At 41.1% G+C, this 22,943-nt stretch overlaps 1 protein-coding gene across 1 annotated transcript in view; it reads right to left on the bottom strand.

Moving 5' to 3' along the window:
- Positions 1–13,548: 13,548 nt before the first annotated feature.
- Positions 13,549–22,943, bottom strand: part of RTF1 (RTF1 homolog, Paf1/RNA polymerase II complex component) — a 41,075-nt gene continuing 31,680 nt past the window's right edge. Inside the window, exons 14-18 of the mRNA XM_081333163.1 lie at positions 19,941–19,998; positions 18,975–19,052; positions 18,219–18,314; positions 17,360–17,471; positions 13,549–16,218 (exon numbers count right to left, since the gene is read on the bottom strand). Coding sequence (XP_081189289.1) covers positions 16,112–16,218; positions 17,360–17,471; positions 18,219–18,314; positions 18,975–19,052; positions 19,941–19,998 — 451 coding nt within the window. The 3' untranslated portion in view covers positions 13,549–16,111. The remainder of the gene's footprint in view (positions 16,219–17,359; positions 17,472–18,218; positions 18,315–18,974; positions 19,053–19,940; positions 19,999–22,943) is intronic.

Raw genomic sequence — 22,943 nt, 5'->3', positions numbered from 1 at the left:
CAGGGTTTACATTTATTTTAAGATTTAATTACTGATTTTGCATGTATTCTGCCTCATAATGTCAGAAAATTATGTGAGCAATTTTTCAGCAATCTTGCCAGTGAAATTGGCAAAGGCACTTCCAGGATTTTCCAAAAAAAAAAAAAGGATTTCGATGGCAAATGCAGCCATAAGGCTACAATTTGCACACCACTGGGCTGCCTTGGTATCCCTGCACCAGTTTAATTGATATCGTGAACAGAATATTGAATGCACTTAATACCCTCAATGCTTTGAGAATAGTTTTTATCCAAGTGCTTACTTTGTGAGGAGATTTCTAAATGTGATAAATAAATAAGTTCATTTTTAAAAATATCTTGTCTTTTGTTGCTTGTCAGCTCCTAACAATACTTTCCCCACGTTTTAACCTCCTTGTGCATGGCGTACCCTGTCCTCCATTCCTCATTTGGCAACTCCCAAACATACAGAGATGCACCATCACCAGAAAGCAAAAAAAACAGGTGCCTGACACACACGGTCATACACAAACATCCTTAGATATGTTAACCTCCATATACAGAAGAAAATAATAGACAACTGCTGAAGATGGGAGGGGATTTCAACCTCCATGCCATGTGAAAAGCTCGAGATCAAAGCCTTTGTGACATCCATGAACCTGTGTCAATAAATATATTGATATACTGCCCCTTATGTTAAAACAATAAAAACCACCATAAAATCATAAAAACACTTAACGACAATCTAAAACAATATTGATTTTAAAAAAGTGGGATGGGCACGGGGGAGAGTGAAAACAAAAAGGCCGCATGAACAGGGTAAGTTTTCAGCAGGTCCTTAACCCTAACTGAAATTTCAGTTGCAAACAAAAGAAAAAGTGCAAGCCGAAAGTATTTTCAAAACTAGTGCCAGCTTCTCGATGTCATGGGTGATAGCTTAGAGGCTGGTCAGTTAGATCCAGAAAATACTTCTGTAATAGTCTGCACACAGTCATGATCACTATCCTGTTCCAGTTGGGGAAGAAAAGTTGCTGGATTGAACCTGCTACTGCGCTTGATATGAACTTGAAAAGTTTTTCAATACATTTTATCTTTAACAAAACCCCTCCCCACCCCCACCCCCCCTTCCCAACCCAACCCAGCCCTCCCCCCCTCCCCTTCCCCCCTCCCCGACTTCCCAGAGCTAAATACAAGGTATAAAAGTAAAAAACAAACATAAACTACCATATGCTAATAACAATAAACTATTAAGTCTATCGCACTTTAGCTCTTATAAAATGACTACAAGCAATATAAATATCACATCGGTACTTATTCAAATGCTAAATGAAACTTTTTAGTCCCATATTTATTCTGGATGTAATCAATCCATTTTTTCCACTCCAGGATATATCGTTGTTGCGAATGGTCTTTCAAATATGCCGAGATCTTTGCCATTTCCGCCAGGTTGGAAACTTTTAAAGTCCATTCCTCTATAGTCGGCAGTTCTTCCTTCTTCCAATATTGCCCTACTAAAAGTCTTGCTGCCGTAATTAAATTCAACATCAACTTAATGTCCACAACAGTAGTGTCAGTAATAATACCCAATAAAAACAATTGCGGACAAAACTTTATCCTTTTCTTAAATATCTTCTGCATATTCCACCAGATTTTAATCCAAAATGCTTTAACCTTTTTACAGGTCCACCATATGTGAAAATACGTTGCGTCTTCGCCACCACACCTCCAACATTTAGGCTGGTAGTTCGGATACATACTTGCTAGCTTTTTGGGATCTAAATGCCACCTATAAAACATTTTATAAAAATTCTCTCTTAAATTTTGGGCTTGCGTAAATTTTACATTTCTCACCCAGATCCTTTCCCAAATGTCCATTGTAATAACTTCTTGAATATTCTGAGCCCACTTTATCATGCAATCTTTAACAAGTTCTGTTTCTGAATCAATTTCTATCAATGCAAGATATATCCGTTTAATATGTGCTTGACCCTGATTTCTAATTTGCTTTACCAAATTTTCATCAGTGATTGAAAAACCAGTTTTCTGGTCTTCTTTCCACCTGGCCTGTAATTGCCCATACTGAAACCAAGTCTGAACAATCTTTTCTCCTCGCAAAAAGTTATACGGCTTCAAACGCCATATATTCCTCTCCAAAATTAAAATTTCCTTATATGTAATCACATCATGTTTAAACCCTACATTTATATTTTCTATTGCGTGTTTCGGTATTGCCCATAAAGGTATCTTATAATTTAACTTATATCTATACTTTTTCCAAACTCGCAACAAAGCATGTCTTAAAATATGCACCTTAAACACATTATCTACCTTCTTGTCATACAATAAATATGCATGCCAACTAAATAACAAGTCATGACCTTCAAGATTTAATAATCTCCCTTGTGTTAAGTTAATCCAATCACTTATCGCTGACAATGCAGCAGCTTCATAGTATAATTTAAGGTTGGGCATTTTAAGACCACCTCTTTCACGCGTATCCTGCATAATCTTAAATTTAACTCGTGGCCTTTTCCCTGCCCAAACAAATGTATTAATACCCTTTTGCCATTCCTCCAAGTTTGAGTCCTTTTTAAGAATAGGTATCATTTGAAATAAAAATAGAAATTTCGGCAAAACATTCATTTTCACTGCTGCAATTCTTCCCAATAAGGACAATTGTAGTTTTTTTCCAACTATCCAATTCTTTTTGAACTTTACCCCATAGCTTTTCATAATTATTTTTATATAACTTTGCATTTGAGGGTGATAAATATACCCCCAAATATTTAACCCTTTTAACAATTTCAAATCCAGTTAACCCTTCTAAAACAGCCTTTTGTAATACTGTCATGTTTTTAGACAGCATTTTAGTTTTTTGTATATTAACCTTAAATCCAGAAACTTTCCCATATTGCATTATTATCTCCATCAATTCTACAACAGAATTTTCTGGCTGGGTCACCGTAACAACCAGATCGTCTGCAAATGCCCTCAATCTATAATCCTGATCTCTTATTTGAATTCCCTTAATTTTTTCCGAATTCCATATTTTAATCAATAATATCTCCAATGTTAAAACAAATAATAAAGGTGATAGCGGACACCCCTGCCTTGTGCCCTTTTCAATATTACATACTTCGGTCAGACTATTATTTACTATTATGCGGGCTGTTTGCTTTTGATATAATGCCCTAATTGGTTGTAAAAATTTATCCCCAAAATTCATTTTATCTAATACTTTCATCAAAAATTGCCAGTCCAATTGATCGAAAGCTTTCTCAGCGTCCAAAAAAATCAGCGCTGCAGGGATCTGGTTGTTTCTTTCCAAAAATTCCAACAAATCAACTATATGCCTCACATTATTTTTCATTTGTCTACCACTTATAAACCCAGTTTGATCACCATGAATTACCTGTTGCAGTACCCTCATTAATCTATTAGCTAAGACCTTAGCAAATATCTTGTAGTCCGTATTCAAAAGTGATATTGGTCTATAGTTTTTTGCCTGAGTAACATCCTGATCTTCCTTCGGGATCAGAGAAATGAAAGCAGTTTTCCAGGACGGAGGCACCCCTCCTCCCCTTTGAATTGTCTGAAACAATTCCCTTAATGGCTTTATCATCTCAGACTCTAAATTTTTATAATACACAGCAGTCAGTCCATCCGTTGCTGGATTGAACCTGCTACTGCGCTTGATATGAACTTGTGGGTTGTCAAGGAGTGCAATCTGATACTGCTCCAGTCAGGAGGCTGTAAGCCAATGCCCCCCTTGGATGCTAACAAATCCTGGGTGGAATGGGGTGATTCCACTGTAATAGGAGCCCCAAAGGTTAATTGTTCTGCAGTGTCCAAAAAGAGAACGGCGGCTGCAGCAGCCTAAAGGCATGGTGGCCATCCTTGAGCAACAGGATCAAGTTGTTTGGAAAAATAGGCTACAGGACAAGACCAAGTACCAAGCGTTTGAGTAAGGACCCCAGCAGCCACCACTTTACTTTCAACCACATACAAGGTGAATGAAGGTTTAGTGACATCAGGAATGCCAAAGGCTGGAGCATTGACTAAAGTAGTTTTAATGTTATCAAATGCCACCTCACAATCCTTGGTCCATTCAAAGGGTTCTTTATCTGAGCCTGTAGTGGCCTGATACAAGGGCTTAGCCATTAAAGCAAAATTTGGAATCCAAATACGATAAAAACCTGCCATTCCCAAGAAAGCCTTCCAGCTTTTTAACAGGCTGAATTGGTGTATTATAAGGACTAACAGTTTCCCTGAGAAGCCCATAAGCAAGGAAATTAGTAATGAGGGGCTAAAGCCTCCAAGCTAATTGGATATTGATGAGTGGAGACTGGCAGTGCATCAGGGTACAAGGCTACGTCCACTGGAAGTGCGTTAGTAGCCCGGCCAGGGACCCCTGAATACCATACATTAGAATCAACAAAGCAAACTAACAAACCAGGACACTCATGTATGTCCTCAGATGAGGAAAGTTGAAGGTTCAGGACATACCAGGCTTGTTCAGGGGGAACTGATAATTCAACCTGGTCCCCTTTGAAAGAGATAGTTGCCTGTAACTTAGCAAGCAAATCACGCCCTAAAACGGGCATAGGGCAATCTAGAAGGTAAAGAAATTGATGAGTAAGGTGAGTATCCCCTAAAGAACATTCTAAAGGGTCAAGTATTGCTGCTGACATAGATTGGCCACTGCCCCAATAAACTAGAACGTTTGTGAGGAAGAATTTCCAAGGGGCTTATTTAATATTGAACGTGATGCCCCTGTATCAATCAAAAAAGGTATTGTTTTCTCTCCGACTTTAAACTTTACCAGGGGTGCAGAGGGAGAATCATCCGAAAGGGCAGGGAGACAAAGGCCCCCCCAGCCCCTGACCCCCCTAGTATTGAAAGCATGGTTGTGGAGTAACACGCCCTATAGGACGGCTGGGAAGAGAACGTAAAGGACATTCCCTGCCCCAGTGGCCAAATTTCTTACATATACGACACTGGTCCTGTCTTAGGGCAAAATACTGCATTGGATGTTCCGGGGGTGCCTGGAATCTCAGTGGCATCATTCCACTTTTCTCCCGAGGGGGCCCTACTGCTCCTCGCCATCCTCTTCTGCAAGTCCCACTTCTTCCCCCTCCCACTAGGGGTGCTTGCTGTAGAACTTAAGCCAGCAAAACAATACGCTTTTCATCCCTTTTAACCCCCTTGGCTGTTACTTCTGGTCTTGATACATAGGTTTTATAAGCTACTTCCAACAATTTTCCAGTTGTGTCAGCTGAAGCCCCCTCCAGCTTCTGTAATTTGCGCCTAATATCTGGGGCTCTCTGCTCAATAAAGAGCATATTCACCAAGCGGGAGGTTTCTGGAGCTTCTGGATCCAAATCACTATATTTCCAGAAGGCTTGGTAGAGGCGCTCAAGGAAGTCACTGGGGCTCTGATGGCAATTGATGATCATCATACATTTTGCCCAAACTTTTCTGTTTAGGGATAGCGGTCTGCAATGCAGTGACAAAAATGTCTTGAAAGCCTTTTAAGTGTTCATAGTCTTTTCTTTCATAAGTATCAATGACCCATCTAGGGTCAATTTCAGGACAAAGGACCTTTCTTTCTTCAGCTTTTTTTTTTGCAGCATTTCCTACCAGACACCTTTCTTCTGTTGTTAAAAAGACATCCAGCATGGCTTGGAGGTCTGTCCAATTAGGAGTTTGAATAATTGACAGAACCAATTCAGAAAATTTGTGTGGGGCTGCAATGTAAGAACTTCCATGCATAAAGGTCAGATGTGGAGAAGGGGGTATGAACCAGGACCTTATTAGTGTCCCCCCTTCCAATAGCTACCTGCTCTGTGAGTGGGTAAATCCCCTTATAAGGTGACGGAGCAGAAGATAAGGCAAGAAAAGGTGGTGCTGTGGGAAGATGCCGCAACCCACAGTCTTTAAGAATCTGCTTATTCCTTTGCAAAGTCCATAAAAGTGCATAATAAGCTTGTTGATCATGATCCATACCTCTTTGAGCGTAATCTCCCATAGTTTCAAAAAATCCCAAATCTATGGACCCCCCTTTGGGCCAAACAGTAGGCATATCCTGATGCCAGAGGGCATTGTACTTAGAGTTTCAATTTTCATATCCCGGCAGGTTTTAAGCTTATCAAAGTTCCTGATAACACACTGAAGGGGGATGAGGGCACATTCCTTCTTTTTATTCCTTCTTTTTTATATATATACAAGTTTTATTGATTTTTTAAATATTTATATATCCATGTATTTATGAAGCAATATGGTGGTTGGGTAGTCAAAATAACAAATAACAAGTTGTAAGTAGTTCAGGTTGCATCAACAAGGATTCCCTCTCTGATTCCATTAATTATCAGATAGTCAAAATAGTCAAATTAATATATTTCTAGTTGTAACCTAGTCAATTAACAAAATTTTCAATATATTTTCACTAATACATATCAATATCCTGTTTTTCAATTTTATCTAGCTGCAATAGAATATTCTAGAATAGCCTATAATATAAAAAAGAAAGCTTAATTTTTGGGTGGCCCACAATTCCCTATTTCAATAAAGAATAATTCTCTTGTCTACAAAACTTACATTGTTCATTACAAAACATTCTTATGTTTTACTATTAAAATCTCATTTTCATCTTAACAAATCACCAATTATTAGGAAGATACTTTGTCTTAACCGTTCAACAATTATTAAAATACTATCTTACATCGTCTTAACCATACTTCGTTAAAATACTCTTTTGATAGATCATTCCAAATTCTATAATATAGTTCAGAATTATATTCTAAGAGCTTATTTTTGTCTTCCCTTACAGATCTAAGACCTAAATGTAAAATCAGTTATATTTTTTTAGAGATTCCCCTTAATCCATTAAAAGGTATTTTTATACTCTTATCTTTAGGAATCACAAAAAAGAAACAAGTTCAGTTTTTTTAAATCTAACTCTTGCCTTCCTTTTGTGCCAATCAGGCTTTCCTTTTAGCGTCTTTAAATTCTCAAATATATCTTCCTTTTTTCCTAAACCCATTTGAATCCAGGGAGAGCATCCAAATGTCAGTTTTGCAAAGAAAATGTCCCCTTTGTAACCATTGAAGTTTTGCTTTAATAGTTCAGTTTTTGATGATGTAATATAGTTGTCATTAAATCAGGCATGTCTTTTCCTTCTTCCAGTTCCATCTGGATTAGGTAGAGACTAGTAGCTGGTGTGATGGTTGTCATTTGATTAGTTGCATTCTCACTAAGGTATATTTGAAGGCCTTTAATGTCTTCACTCTTTTTTTTATTAAAAAGTTTTATCATACATTTTATCTTTAACAAACCCCCCTACCCCTCCCCTATCCCTCCCTCCTTACCCCTCCCCCCTCCCCCCCCGACTTCCCAGAGCTAAGTACAAGGTATAAAAAACAAAAAAAGAATCATAAACAACCACATGCTAACAACCGTAAACTCTAAAATCTATCACTCTCTAGCTCATATAGAATAACTACAAACACTATTAATATAAAATCTTCATTTCAAAAAAAGGATTTAGGCAATCTAGCATGACTTGGGACGCGCTTAAAAGCTCCAGCCTTGTCCATCTGTACATCCAAAACACCATTCCAATCCCCCATAAAAATAACAGATTTATAATCCAACTGGGTAAGCTTTGTATAAAGTAAACTAAAAAAGTCAGCTTGTTGTTAATTAGGAGCATATAATCCAACTAAAAGCGTCTTTTTGCCTTCTAGCAGCAGCTCTATCATAACGTATCTTCCATGCTTATCTGCTTCAATTAAGTCTGCTGTTAAAGCACTTTTAACATAAACAACCACTCCATTTTTCTTATTCATTGCAGAAGCAACAGATTGCGTACCCAACCTTGAGTTCAGTAAATACTTTTGATCCACAACCCTAATATACGTTTCTTACAAACATATAACATCTATCTTGAATTGTTTTAAATATTGAAAAACTTTCTGCCTCTTCTGTGGTGAATTTAGTCCATTAACGTTCCAAGTTAAAAATTTAGTTGTCATGCATATCATCCCAAAGCTCTTAAAGCGCTGCTCTGATAGGACTATCTTTTTTAGGCCGTGCTCCTCCCACTGCTTGGCTATAAGTACGTTGTGAAAGTTCCATAGACTTCTGCTGATCTTGTTCTTTTATTTTTTATTTTTTAATCGTTTTAAAGCAGCACGCGTCACCCTCTGCTCTCTAAGATCATCCAAAGAAGTTGTAGCTTGATCTCCTCCAGCACCGTTCTCCTCTGTCTGTCCATCTTCAGCCTCTTGATGTTCTCCTTCTCCAGATCTCTTTGCAGCTTCCAAAAGTAATAATGGGGTTGCTTTTAAAACGTTATTGTAAAAATCACGCGCCTGCATCACAGTAACCAAACGGTACCTTTTACCTTCGTGCATCACCATCAACCCAACTGGGATCTCCCATCTGAACCTTATATCTCGTTGTTTGAGCTCTTGCACAAGAAATGTAAAATCCTTCCTTCTCCTTAAAATCTTTGGAGGAATTTCTTTTAGAACCAAAACTTCTTGATCAGCAATCACAACTTTAGAATCATAGGCAGCTTGTATAACTTCATCTCTAATTTCCCTCTTTACAAAATAAACCACCACATCTCTAGGCAGCTTTCTCTGTCTAGCAATCCATGAATTCACACGAAACACTTTATCCATGCCTCCCTTTATTTCAGATGCTGGCTGGTTCAATACCACTTCCAGAGCCTCAGAAATCAGCTGCTTTAGATCTTCCTTAATATTCTCTTTTAAGCCTCTGATTCTAACAGCAAACTGCATCTGATAATATTGAGCAAGACTCAATTCTCTGTCCATTTTGTCTCTTAAATCTTCATTCTCCAATACTTTTGCTTCTAATATGGCATTCTTTTGAGTCAAATCTTCCACTTTTTCATCCAGGTCTTCCACACATTCAGCCACTTTATACACTGAAGACAAAATGTCTGCCTTCATCACACTGAACTTCTGTTCCATCCTCTCTTCCATTCTCTCCTCCAATTTCTCCAATTTCTCCTCCATCCGTGCAAATTTATCACCCATTGATTCCAGAATTACCTGGGCATGTTTTTCAAGAGCATCTTGTAGATCCTTCGGTGTCAATACATCAGGAGGATGCAACGCCTGCAATGATGATTGTTGCGTCGGAGAAGTTCCAGCACTCCGAAGAGTTTTTGAGGGAGGTTTAGCCGCCATCTTTTACTTCCACTTGTGACGCACTTTCACTTTAAGTTTAAAAAAGTCCATCAAGCTCGAGAGTAAAATATAATAATCCTCTTCATCCTTTCCTCTTGTACCGCTCTGCCTGCTCCTTTTATTCCATAGTCCTTCCTTCAGGCAGGGGTGGTCGCAAACGCCTGGCTCTGCTCCAAGAAATCCGGAGCAGAGACGCTGGCCAGCTGGGAGCGACCCAGGCTACGGGGGAGTTCGATCCTTCAGCCGCCCAAGCTACAAGCTCAGGCGGCCCCGGAAAACTCAACCCCTACCTGGGGCCTCACCCCCTCCTCTTCTCCCGAGGAGGGGGCTTCAAATTCACCCGAACAGCTGATCGACGCTGTTTCGGGTGAAAATTACTCAGCTGAGCCGCGGGCAGCCCGGGAAGGCTGTCTCCGGTGCCGCGCAGCCACCGGACTAATGTCTTCACTCTTAATATTGCTTTCTTCAGGTGCTATTGCTTTTTGAGTTGTAAGTTTTGTAGTTGACGTTGAAATTTGGACTTCAAGATTCTCTGTAGATTGCATTTGTTGTTCTTTGAAATCTCCTGTTTTAGTGTTAGTTTCCACTTCTTCTATTTGCTCTTGGATTATTATTTCCTCATTTAAGGTCAGAATTTGATTTGGTGGCTTTAAGTTGTCAGATTTTTCTCACAATTTGGCTTTAATTTGCTCTGTCATCGCCAAAATCGTGTCCAGTATCAGTTTATAATCAAGTGGGATATATTCATCCATTTCATTGTTATTTGCCGCTAAATCTTCCATGGAGGCTATTTTAATAATAGTCAAAGATTATCCACCTCCAAGAGTTGTTTTCAGTGCCAGGTGTTCCCACACTTATCTTTAAAAGTAATGTCAAGGACAGCTCTGTTTTTCAGTCAGTTCTCACAACAGGAGAAAAAATCACTTGCTGTACCAGGTTTCGCCATAGCATATATACAATGCAATGTAGAAATTATCTTTTTTTTCCAAATTAATATAAAACCTTTGTAGAATTAGTCCAATTTTTTTACTTTAATTCACAGCTTAGAGAGGAAATAGAGTAGTAGATCCCACCAAAAAATTGGAGGTTTTTAGTAAATACAGATAAAATTACTCAGTTCCTTTGCTGAATTACTTGATTTTCTTTAAGGCTTTAAGATTTGTTCCCAAAGTAAATATTCACTGTTTTCTCAAAAAGTGCGGAAAGAAATTTTCAGGAAAAGTCCCACAGGAAAATAATTAAGGGAGTAAAAAGGTAGAGTCTCACCCAGGTCCTCCAGATTGCTTCTTTGTGCTAGGTAGTGCTTTTGGCTTTTGGCAGGGAGCGGCTTAATGATCGGCCATCTTTATGGCCGGTCTCTTCTTCTTCAGGCCAAATGAGTTGTCCCGGATTCAAGCGGAGGGCTGCCGCCCTTCCGCGATTGCAGGGAAGGCCTCCTCGCGGTAGTCGCCCCTCCAGGGTGATTTTCGACCCTTTTCAGGGTCCTCTGAAAGAGAAAGAACGGACGGCAAGAAGCGGACTGTTCCTGCGCGTCAGGAAGTGCCGCGCAGGCAAACCCCTTTTTATTCATTCTAACAGGTCTTCCTTGGGCTGAGCCCATGCGTCTAAATCTCTCACACCACTTGCACAGCCTCTTGGGCCACAAAAGATCCACTGATCTTCCTTGCAATGTAGACACCCCCGGTTAACAGCACAACAGCTTCTCAGGGGGCTATGGGTGGCTAAGATCAGTATCACGCCTAGGCCTAGTCAACAGTGGAAAATATATAAGGAGCAACCACAAACCTCAAAGCAACCACAAAGTTCAACACTCACAACCCGTTGGAGCACGAGAGTGCAAGGTTAACCCCTTGCTTTCTAAACATCCCCAGACATGGGCAGCGGGGGAGCGGGGTTCTAGGTGCAGCTGAGGCAAACCCTTCCGCCCAGCTCTGGTCAAGGGTGGGAAATGATTCAAGGAAACAAACACACTTTTACACACACACACACACACACACAACCTAGGCAAGCCTGTGCAATAAAGCAATATAAGCTTACCTTATCTTCAGCCCTCCTGAGTATGCAGGAACCAAGTGAAGGCAACAACAACAAAAAAGAAAAAAACTATTTCCTGTTTAAAAGCCACAGTGAAGAGTCAAGAAGGAGGGCACTTCCAGGAAACCCCAGAGCACACTTGGCGCCTTCCCCCTTCCCGAGCCTCCCTAGGACCAAGCACCCCTTCTGCCTGGCTCACCAAGAATACTGTGCAGGTTCCGAAGTTTTGCTTGATAAAAAAATACCGGAAACCAGAGGTTGCCTTCAAGCTTCACGTTTTTATTCAGCTGAACAAAGACGGGCTTCTCTGAGAAAAAGCCCCAGATATCAGAAAAGCCTTATTTTTATACCTTCTTTGATTACATAAGCAATTCACCCAGTAAAGCTGACACACATAAGATAAAGACTTCACCCTTTAAGGCTGGCACACTGTACATAAGAAAGAAGAAAGCAGAAGTAGCTAAAAATGTTCCCTTTTGGGTCTTCCCCCAAGACACCATATGTTCCCTTTTGGGTAGTTTAGGTGTTTCCCTAAGACACCATATGTTCCTGGGTGAGTTAGGACATTGGGTGTTTCCTTTGCTGTCCTTTTATGATACTGCATTCATGGTTCTGCAAGTGGCCAGAGATAGCGGGGCCATCTGCACATATTCACAATTGATACTGTCCCCTAAGTCCAGGTCAACATGCTTTGTACAGACGAGACCAAAGTGGAGATGTTTGGCCATCATGCGCAGTGCGTTTGGTGAATGAATTGGAGTAAGCTATTCCTTCCTCCCCCAACCCGATACATTACTTTATTATATATATATATATATATATATATATATATATATATATATATATATATATATATATATATATATATATATATATATATATATATATATATATATATATATATATATATATATATATATATATATATATATATATATATATATATATATATATATATATATACCACTGTCTGTTCTTCTCTTGATGTCCCAGATTTACTGAATCACGCTATTGTCTCATTTGGCTTACTACATTTTGAGAATAAACTTAAGAACATAATTTCAGTGCTGTGTGGCATAATCAGATACCCAATTATTTTCAGTACCATAGCCTAAATATTGGGTTTTGGTTTTGAGGACCATGATTATTACAGTCAAACCAAGAATTGGAATTATTTGGAGGAAGCTGTTATAGTTCAACTCCTCATTCTATTTTTATAATAAATTGTTGTAGTTTAGGATCCTTAAGTAATGGCTAAATACCATTCAGCGTTGGCTATTAATATGTGTTTTTGTGATATCGAAACCTATTATAATATTCAAGGAATTATTTCTGTGGTACTTATTCTAGAATAAGGTAATTATAGATACTACTTTTTCCTCTTCTCAAACTTTATTCCATATAATACATTATTTTCACTAGTATTATAATTCTCATGGCATATAGCAGCCAATGTTGCTTGTTATTCTTTAATTATATATTTCTATCTTTATTTTGGGGTTTTAAAAATAGCAGCAGTTCATGGCTAAGCATAACATGTTAACCAAGGAGCTTTTCTCTTTTCTCTGCTATTTCCCACTTCAAAAGTAATTATTCTTTATTGCTGAAATTGCTTAACGTTTTTGCTTGCACTCGATTTTATATTCTGCTGCAGAGATGTGTAACTAGAGGTATATGTGACTTGAAGAAACTAACTAAAAATGGAATGAAACTAAGGTTTTTTTTAATATGATAGAAGCAAAACACTGTTAATTACATGGAGAGTAATTAAACATATATAATTAATGTATTTCAATTCTGCCTATTTTTTAGAGCAGAGGTCCCCAACCTTTTTGGCACCAGGGACTGGTTCTGTGGGGAGAGGTTTTTCCGCGGACCAGAGGGCACAGGGTTTTGTATGCTGCCTGCATCCCGCAGATGGCGCTTTGCTTGTTTGTGTGGCCTGGTACTGGTCCATGGCTGGGGGTTGGGGACCCGTTTTAGAGGACTACCACCTAATATGTCCTCAAAGCTGAAGAACATCTTTCAAACTCAGAAAAATTATGTTTGTTCTCCTGCTTTAAAGTGACCGCTGTATTTTAAAATGTAAAGGAGTTCCTAACATATCTTCCAGCTAATTTTGATTTACCCAGAATTGCCACAGTCATAAAGCATTAGAAACAATAATGTCTGATAAGTTAACTAAAGAATAACTTTGAAACGCTGGGCAGAATTAGATTTAACCTTTGAGTGTTGTTGTACAAACATATGAATTGTGTATTTGTGTATTCAAAGGATCGAACATGAGCATCTTTATTAAAACCAACCAGTTTATTTATAGAAGTCTATACATTGTAACGAATGCTGCCGAGACATCAATGAATTAAAGCAAATAAACCCATCCCTCCAAATGAGACTGTGGTGTCATCACTCACTGTCACATGCACTTAAGAGGAGAAAACATTACACCTTCATACACAGTTTCATAGCTATCTGAGAAAAAAATACTCCCTCAATGTATTATTCTCACTGAAAAAGATAGTGTACAAGGACTCAACTATTACCTCTGTGAAAAACAGAAACTCATTTCTGAGTTTAGTACATAGGGGATACACTGGGACAGCTACCTCATTCGTGTCTTTAAATTCCCTACTTATTTGAGTAGTTCATCTAATTCAGTATTTTACAACCTCAGTAACATTAAGATGTTTGGACTTCAATTCCTAGAATTCCTCAGCCAGCATTCAATTCTGGAATTTGGTCCATACATCTTAACATTGCTGAGGTTGAGAAATATTGCTCTAACCCAATTGGAGGGGAGGAAACCAATGCTTTATTTACAACTTAAAGAGAAAAAATCTTCTGCACTTTGATTATAAGGCCAATGTCATAAAGTCTACCTCTGGCTGCAAAAGTCTATCATGGACTGCCATGATATAATTAGGTAGAAACATAAGAAGCTAAATCTTTGCTTACTCTTTTCTTTCTCTCATATCACAGCTTTATAGAAATTGGTGGGCAATCAAAAAACCTGTAAAAGTATTGCAAATCTATTTTTCTACATCAGAAATATTAGTACTGGGGATTGGCTACTACAGACGATATTGGCAGGGGGAAAAATAATCAAGTGATAATATTGCTTATTTACACAGCATATCATGATGACTCCCAGTTATACACTGGCATATTCCAAAAATCTATTTTAAAAAATAACAGCCCACAAAAGCTTGAGAAACGTAGCTTGAAAAAAGAAAAGAAAAACAAAGCAAATCAGAATGATTACATATTTACACAACAGTCTGTAAAGCTGTGGACCATCCAGTAAATAAAGCCACACACTTCACACAATGTGACAAAACAATCTACGGAGGAGTTTCCCCTCCCATTTCATTTCATAGGTTTTACACAGATGTGTGTCCCCCTTGCATTAAATAAGCAATTAAAGAAAAATCAAATTGAAGCATCAAGAAGGATACTCATAGATCACGGCCACGAGATTTAAATCTCCGCTTAGATGTAACCATAGATATTCTGGGCTTAAAAATGCTTCATGTAAGGTCTCCTCCAGATTCTTGAGCCAGGAAACTATCCACTAGTGAAACCACTCATTATTCATGTACTAAATTCAGTATAACCCACGGTAGTTCATTCTGCATTTTTTGATAAAATGTCTTTTATTTACACGTTGAGCTTTACCCCTGAGTGATTATCAAGCAGTCGTGTTCCTTATTCAAGCACTCTGCCTGTACAAACCTTTGTTAAGGTTCTCAACCTCACGGGTTGTACCTACCAATGTTATATAGGTCAAATAACTGCAATTTAAAATAATCTCCCATTTCTACCATATCCTTCCCATTCAGCATTTTCCCCCCAAAATATGCAAATGAAAAGATATCCAGCCTAGCCTAGAAAAAGATGAGGCCGAGCAGCAAAGGGGATGACCACACATATTTCTGTGGGGGGGGGGGAATGGAAGAGAAGATCCAAGTAGCAGCCAGAGAAGACATATAGTGCTCTACCTTCCTATAACAGGTCATTCAAGAGCACATATATTACTGTATTATAAAGCCTGATATGGGAGGGAGAGATGAGAGGGATTTTTACAAAAAGAAACACAAAAGTGTGAACTTGCACAGTTATTGTTAGCCAGGCCTTTTTTGCTTGTTTGTTTGTTTGTTTTTTAAAAAAATCACATTTACTAAATTGCCCCTGCTGTGTCAGATGCTCAAACGTAGCTGGTAGAAATTCTAGACATCTTTAAAGAACTGTGACAAATACAAATTTACTGCAGGTTAAAAATGATTAAAAAAAAAACATCTGGAAAAAAGTTCACACAGCCCAGCCCAGCCCACCCCCACAAAAATGTACACTTTCACCCGAAATCTGTTTGTAAATATGTCCCTCTCCAAAGGTAGGAGCAGGGGGAAAGAAGAGGGGGGAAAAGTGCAGGCGACCTTCACAAGAGGTCTTGTGCCACTCGCGGGTAAATTCTCCTTGCCTGGGATGGTGGAAAAGCAAAGTGCTAACACTGCTCAGCCACCAACAGATTCCTGCAGAAATCCAGATGCCAAGTTAACACTGAATACATACAGCCAATTCCAAACAGCTGTACTTCCAAAAGGAAAAAAAATAAAAATAAAATCCTTCCTCTCCCTAAAAATTATTTGTGTATCGCAGGAGGAAAGAGCAATAAGGGAAGTCTATACAGCAAAAAGTCAGTGATTTATATTACAGATGGCTGGCAATTGTAAAGAGTCTCTTCCTAGCTCTGCAGCTGCTGCTCCAACCCAAGAGGGTCAACTGAAGTAGGAGTGAAGAAAATAAAGGGCGAGAGGAGACCTTGTAGCATGCAGGATCAGAAGCAGCAGAGAGAGGGAATGCTCAAATCAGCCCCCGCCTTTTCTTGTAGTCCTCTAGGTTCAGTGATCGCCGAGGGGCACCATCTTTTGCTGGGGGAGCCTTGGAGGTGATGGCCAGTGTTTTGGACTCTGTGGGAAGACAAGGTGCACACAGAAAAAACAACTCAGCCGACTGAAGAAAGCAGAAAGCTGCTGAGTTACAGGCAGCCAAGCCAACATGCAAGTAGTCCTCGACTTACAACAGTTCTATAGTGACCAAAGTCACCATGACAGTGAAAAAAGTGAGTCATGACCATTTTTCACACTTACAACCGCTGCAGCAACTCCATGGCCACGTGAGCAAAATTCAGACGCTTGGCAACCGACTCGTATTTATGATGGCTGCAGTGTCCTGAGGTCACGTCATCGCTTTTTGTGACCTTCTGACAAGCAAAGTTAACGGGAAAGCCAGATTCGCTTAACAACTGCATTACTAACTTAAACACAGTGGCAGGAAAGGTAGTAAAATGGGGCAAATTAACCAATCTTTCACTTAGCAACATAAATTTTCGGCTTAATTGTGGTCGTAACTGAAGGACTACCTGTGATTCTCTTTTCAAGTGCTTCAGAAAGCAGTTTTTCCTATCATAATGCCTCTAAATAATGTTGGAGTATAATTCCCAGAGTTCCCATTCCTCAGTCCTTCTTCATTACAATTATTAAGGTAAAGGTAAAGGTTCCCCCGCACATGCATGCTAGTTGTTTCCAACTCTAGGGGCCGGTGCTCATCTCCGTTTCAAAGCTGAAGAGCCAGCGCTTGTCCGAGGACGTCTCCGTGGTCATGTGGCCGGCATGACTAGACGCCAAAGGCGCACGGAACGCTGTTACCTTCCCACCGTAGTGGTCCCTATTTTTCTACTTGCATTTTTACATGCTTTCGAACTGCTAGGTTGGCAGAAGCTGGGATGAGTAACAGGCGCTCACTCTGTTACGCGGCACTCAGGATTCGACCCGCCAAACTGCCGACCATCTGATCGACAAGCTCAGCATCCTAACCCACTGAGCCACCGCGTCCCTTTTTTACAATTATTAATTAGTGCGAAATAAGCAGCATGTAAGTTTGACAAATAAATAAGCAAGCAAGCAAACAACTACTAATCACATTAGCAGATGGTGGTTGCTTACCCACAGCATTAATGGCTTTTGCTCAAATACTGCAATTTTGTGAGAGCAACAATTCCTCTTTTTCTCCCCGTTTACTTTTCATCCCTTCAGAAGCAGCCGCACCTACCTGAACTAGGAACCTGAAGGTCAATTTTCACATCAAAATCATGCACTTTGAAAAGATCCTCTGAGAGATCACTGGTTGATTTTGAATTCGTATCTTTGTCTTTTCCTTGGCTCTGAAAGAGAAGTAAGTTTTTAATATGATGGCACAGAACTTAAACCATGTAGAATTTATAATAAAGAACAGGTGATGTATCTAAATAGTTCTGGAAACAGAATCATCTTCTCATGCCCCCAAAGAAATCTTGTTCTATTTACAGAGAAAATGCCATTTTCTCGCAGGGCTGGGGAATCTTTTTTAAGTCAGAGACACATCTGGAATGCTGCAAGCACATCAGTATTTTCTCACAAAACAGCTATGCCTGACGCAGAAGAAGACCGACAGGCAAACTGATAAACCTGGTTCCAGCTGTCCCTTTTAACCTTCCAATCAAAGCACTGGCTCGTTCATCGTCGTTACGTTCTAAGAAAACGTAAGCGTACAAATGAATGTGATCCTAACGGCTGGTACTTTGTAGTATGCCAGCTTTTCATTTAGTACTTTAGATACGAAGAATTTAAAAGCAATTAAAGCAGATGGGCCAGTAACCCTGGCAGTCTCTGGGAAAAGTACCGGTGGACAAATTTATGCTCATCGGTTCACATTTGCCCATTCTTGATCTAAGATCGAAACTGCTATTACCTTATAACCGGGATGGGGAACTATGGCCCATGCTGGCTCAGGAATTCTAGGGGTTGAAGTTCATAAGTCATAAAAGGGCCATAGTTCACCACCTCTGCCTTATATGATTAGAATTCTACAGAATTAAGATTATTTCTTTAAAACTACAGGACAGGATATAATGAATACTTGGAGGACTTGCCTTGGTCATGTCCTTTGGAGCATCAGGCAACACACCAGATCCGTATTTTGCATTTAGCTGAGCAAGTATAGCAGCCTGTACAGCAGGATCCCTGGACTGTGAAAAAGAAGATTTATTATTGGTTGGATTATCATTCCCCTTTAAAATGTTATCTTCATTTGGTGCATTCAATAACTATGTATAATTAAAACTTAATGTACTGTCTTTTCAAATACAATTAATTTTCAGTAATTTTCAAAAGGTTGACCTACTCTAACAACAGGAAATTGCACATTAATATAATCTCTACCACTTTACTGTCACTTAGAAAGGTAGTAAAATGGTGCTCTTCCTCACATGGTGACAGTAGTGAATAGGACTGAAGGACATTGGTATTTATATTGTGTTTTTCTGCTTTTATAATTTTAATCCACCTAGAATCTGATGGGTAAGCAATATACAAATAACTCTGCATACTGTGCCGTAGTGGCACAGTCGTTAGAATGCAGTATTGCAAGCTAAATCTGAATTCCCACTTCCAGAAGTTCGATCCCTATACCCTATATGTCTTAAGTGCTATTGCTATTACATGGAATTAAATTAATTCTACGCTTTTTTGCATCTGATAATAGACCAAAACATTATATTAGTCTTAACTCATATTAGCTTATGCTTAGTGTTATGTGTGGGATATTTGAATAGCGACTGATAACCAGCATCTCAGATATAAATACCTAATCATATTCTTCACTATATTCAACTTTGCTCTTTACTTACATTTGAGACTATTGTAGGTTTACATTGCCGTCTTGTAAAAGGATCCATTTGCTGGTTTTTCATACTGTGGCTTTCAGCCTTCAAAAACATAGTACAAAGACACATGTTTATGTTAAGCTTCCCGTTCTCAGCATTCCTTCAGTAACATATAGAGTGTAGCACTACCATTAGAATTAGGCAGCCTGCTTCATTCCAATTAAGTTCTAGTTTATGTTGGATTCTTAGCTTCCTAGATGCCTCTGATAAGTCAATGTAGGGAAAAGAACCAATAAAGAAGCATTTGGACCATTTATCAAAGGTGAACTATGGTTCTTGGTGACAAAAAAAATCATCTCTGCAAGGTATTAGAACAGGGGTCCCCAACTCCTGGTCCATGGACCAGTACTGGGCTGTGAAATGCCAGCAACTGGGCCGCACAAACAAGCAAAGCCCCATCTGCAGGATGCAGGCAGCACACAAAACCACGCCCCCTCCCATCCACGAAAAAACCTCTCTCCACGTAACCAGTCCCTGGTGCCCAAAAGGTTGGGGACCTCTGTATTAGAAAGTTAACACTAATATCTTGTATTTCTAATTAACTCAAAGAATAGGCTCTAGGCATTCTAGATGTTAATTAGCATATCTTAAATGGTTGAAATGAATCCACCCATGCGGGTTCATTATCCACAAAAGCATATTTTGCTTTTTAATCCTAATTTTATAAGTGGACCAGGTTTTTTTTTTCTTTTGCAGACTGCCATTTTTTTCTCAATATAAATAGTGTTGTCATTTCCTGTCACCAAACATGAGTACTTTTTAATCAGTTTATGGCTTAAAACCCAAAAAATATTTTGGTATGGATGTCCAGAAAATCATATACAAATGAAAAAAGCAGTAGTTTCCCCATATATATTTGTTAAATTCAGAAAGCCACTTTTTCAATAAAAACGTGTTTTGTTTTTCCTTTGCTCCATGAACATTACTTACCACTAAAGCTTTTTCAGATTCCACAATATTCCATTCTCTATTTCTCTGGTTGATATAACTGAGAAAAGAAAGATAAATATTTATCCCTGCATTTTAGTGATTAAACTTTCTCAATCTGCAGTCATAAAGAATCTTCTTCTAGAAGTCATATCTGAAGATGTATTCCTGTTTTCAATAATGGAAAGAAAGCATCATTTCTAAATGATGTAAAAAGTTGCTGCCTTACTTTTGGACACTTTTGACTTTCAGCTTCCCAACTTTTGACTGATGGACTGCCTGACTGGACTCCCCCGGACTAATGGTTTTATCTTACTCCAGCACAGCCTTATTGGCGCTCAGGGGTGCCCCCCTCTCCTGGGTGCGACCCGCCTGCTTTTCCATCGTGCCTCCTGATGACGGACCCAATTATTGGGACCCCGAGAGATGGCTGGGCAGGGACAGGAGCCTCTCTTCCAAATTTAATAAGAGGCCCCTGGTGTGTTTTTTAGCTAAATGTTTTGAGGGGTTAGGGAGGGGGGTGGGCTCATCGGCTCGGTTGGAAACTAGGGGGGTTCCACCAACCGTTTCTCAGACCAGGTCAGGGACTGATCGCGCCGTGGTAGGGGCCGGGCTGGGGGTTTACGGGGCCCCGGAGCAGGGTGTGGGATTATCTATTCCCACGGCGGTTGGGAATGGCCGCAGGTGTAGGAACAGAGGGCCACATCAATACCCGGGGGTGCGTCCCCGCTGTCTTCAAGCGGTGATGCGCTCCGACCCTCTGATTTCAGCACGTGGTACCGGGAGCGAGGATGAGCAGCCACCTGAGCTCAGGCTCGTGTATTTTAATGCCAGGTCTGTAATGAATAAAGCACCTCTCATTCACGATCTGATTGAGGAGGAGCATGCGGACCTGGCTTGCATTACGGAGACCTGGTTGGGCCCAGAGGGCGGGGTCCCCCTGGTTGATCTTAGCCCATCAGGTTTCCGGGTGCTGCACCAGCCTAGGGCTCAAGGTAGGGGCGGTGGAGTGGCAGTTGTTGTGAGGGAGACCTTATGTCCGCGGGAGGCCACCATAGTCCAGATAGCCGGGTGTGAGTCCCTCCTCCTGAGATGTGGTCCCAGAGCTCAGTTGGGCTTGCTGTTGGTGTATATTTCACCTAGACACGTGGCAGCAGCCCTGCCTGAGCTTCTCGATATCCTCTCAGGGTTGGTGGTTGAGTTCCCCAAACTTATAGTTTTGGGTGACTTCAACCTACCATCCCTGGGGGGATCATCTGAGTTAGCTCGGGAGTTCATGGCTTCCATGACGGCCATGGACCTGAAGCAGGTTATTCTGGGCCCAACTCACGGAGGGGGTCACACGCTCGATCTGGTTTTTCTATCTGGACGGTGGTTAGATGATCTTGGGGGGGGTTCCCCAATTAATTTACCCCTGTCATGGACCGATCATCATCTCCTGCGGATGGTCTTCCGTTTTGCCACTCCCTGTCGTGGGGTTGCTGAGCCAACAAGATGGTTCCGCCCTAGGCGCCTTATGGACCCTGAGCGGTTCCAAACGGCGCTTGGGCCCCCACCTGCCTCCTTTGCTCACAGCTCGGTCGATGCCCTGGTGGAAGCCTGGGAAAGGGCAGCCACAGAGGCACTCGACCAAGTTGTACCCATGCGGCCCTTGACCCGACGCAGATCCCAACGGGCCCCATGGTTCTCCATGGAGCTCCGCGAGATGAAGCGTCGGAGACGGGGCCTAGAGAGCTGTTGGAGGTCCAGCCGATCCGAATCCGACCGGTTACGACTAAGGTCGTTTACGAGAACTTATCTCGCAGCATTGAGGGTGGCTAGGTCTAACCACTTTGCCACCCTCATTGCGTCCGCAGAGAATCGCCCGGCCGCCCTGTTTAGGGTGACTCGCTCTCTCCTTAATCAGGAGGTGAGGGAGGAACCCTTGCAGGGTCGAGCCGAGGAGTTTAGTCGATTTCTGTCGGACAAAATCGCTCGGATCCGGACCGGTTTGGACTCCGACTGGGCAGAGTCTGTCGAAGAGGATACGGGCGGTCTTGTCGATTTAATCTGGGAAGAGTTCGATCCTGTGACCCCTGAAGAAGTGGACAAGATCATGGGGAAGCTGAGCTCCACCACGTTTTTGTTGGACCCGTGCCCCTCCTGGCTGACTTATGCAGCCCGGGATGGGACACGAGGCTGGCTCCAGGCAGTGATTACTGCTTCTTTGAGTCAGGGTAGTTTTCCCGCCGCCTTGAAGGAGGCGGTGGTGAGACCCCTCCTCAAGAAGCCGGCCTTGGACCCAGCAATTTTAAACAACTATCGTCTGGTCTCCAACCTTCGGTTTTTGGCGAAGGTTGTTGAGAGCGTGGTGGCGCATCAGCTCCCTTTGTTCTTGGAGGAAGCTGACTACCTAGACCCGTACCAATCGGGTTTCAGGCCCGGGTACAGCACGGAGACGGCATTGGTCGCGCTGGTGAATGATCTCTGGCGGGCTCGGGACAGGGGTTGTTCCTCTGTCCTAGTCCTTTTAGACCTCTCAGCGGCTTTTGATACCATCGACCATGGTATCCTGCTGCGACGTCTCAGGGGGTTAGGAGTGGGAGGCACGGTTCTCCAGTGGTTCTCCTCTTACCTCCTGGGACGTTCGCAGTCGGTGTTGGCAGGGGGGCAGAGATCGACCCTGAGACCTCTCATTTGTGGAGTTCCTCAGGGATCGGTTCTCTCGCCTCTCCTGTTCAACATCTATATGAAGCCGCTGGGTGAGATCATTCGTGGTTTTGGAGTTGGGTATCACCAATATGCTGATGATACCCAACTTTTTATTTCCACCCCAAACCACCCCAGCGATGCCCTCGACGTGATGTCCCGTTGCCTGGAGGCGGTCCGGGTCTGGATGGGGAGGAACAGGCTTCGACTCAACCCTGACAAGACTGAGTGGCTGTTCATGCCGGCATCCCGGGAAATTCCGATTATCCCATCATTGGCCATGGGGGGTGAGCTATTACCCCCCGTAGATAGGGCTCG

Source organism: Vipera berus, assembly GCF_964194415.1.
Source record: "Vipera berus genome assembly, chromosome: 1".
Classification (NCBI taxonomy): domain Eukaryota; kingdom Metazoa; phylum Chordata; class Lepidosauria; order Squamata; family Viperidae; genus Vipera; species Vipera berus.
This window is presented reverse-complemented; position numbering and strand designations above follow the sequence as displayed.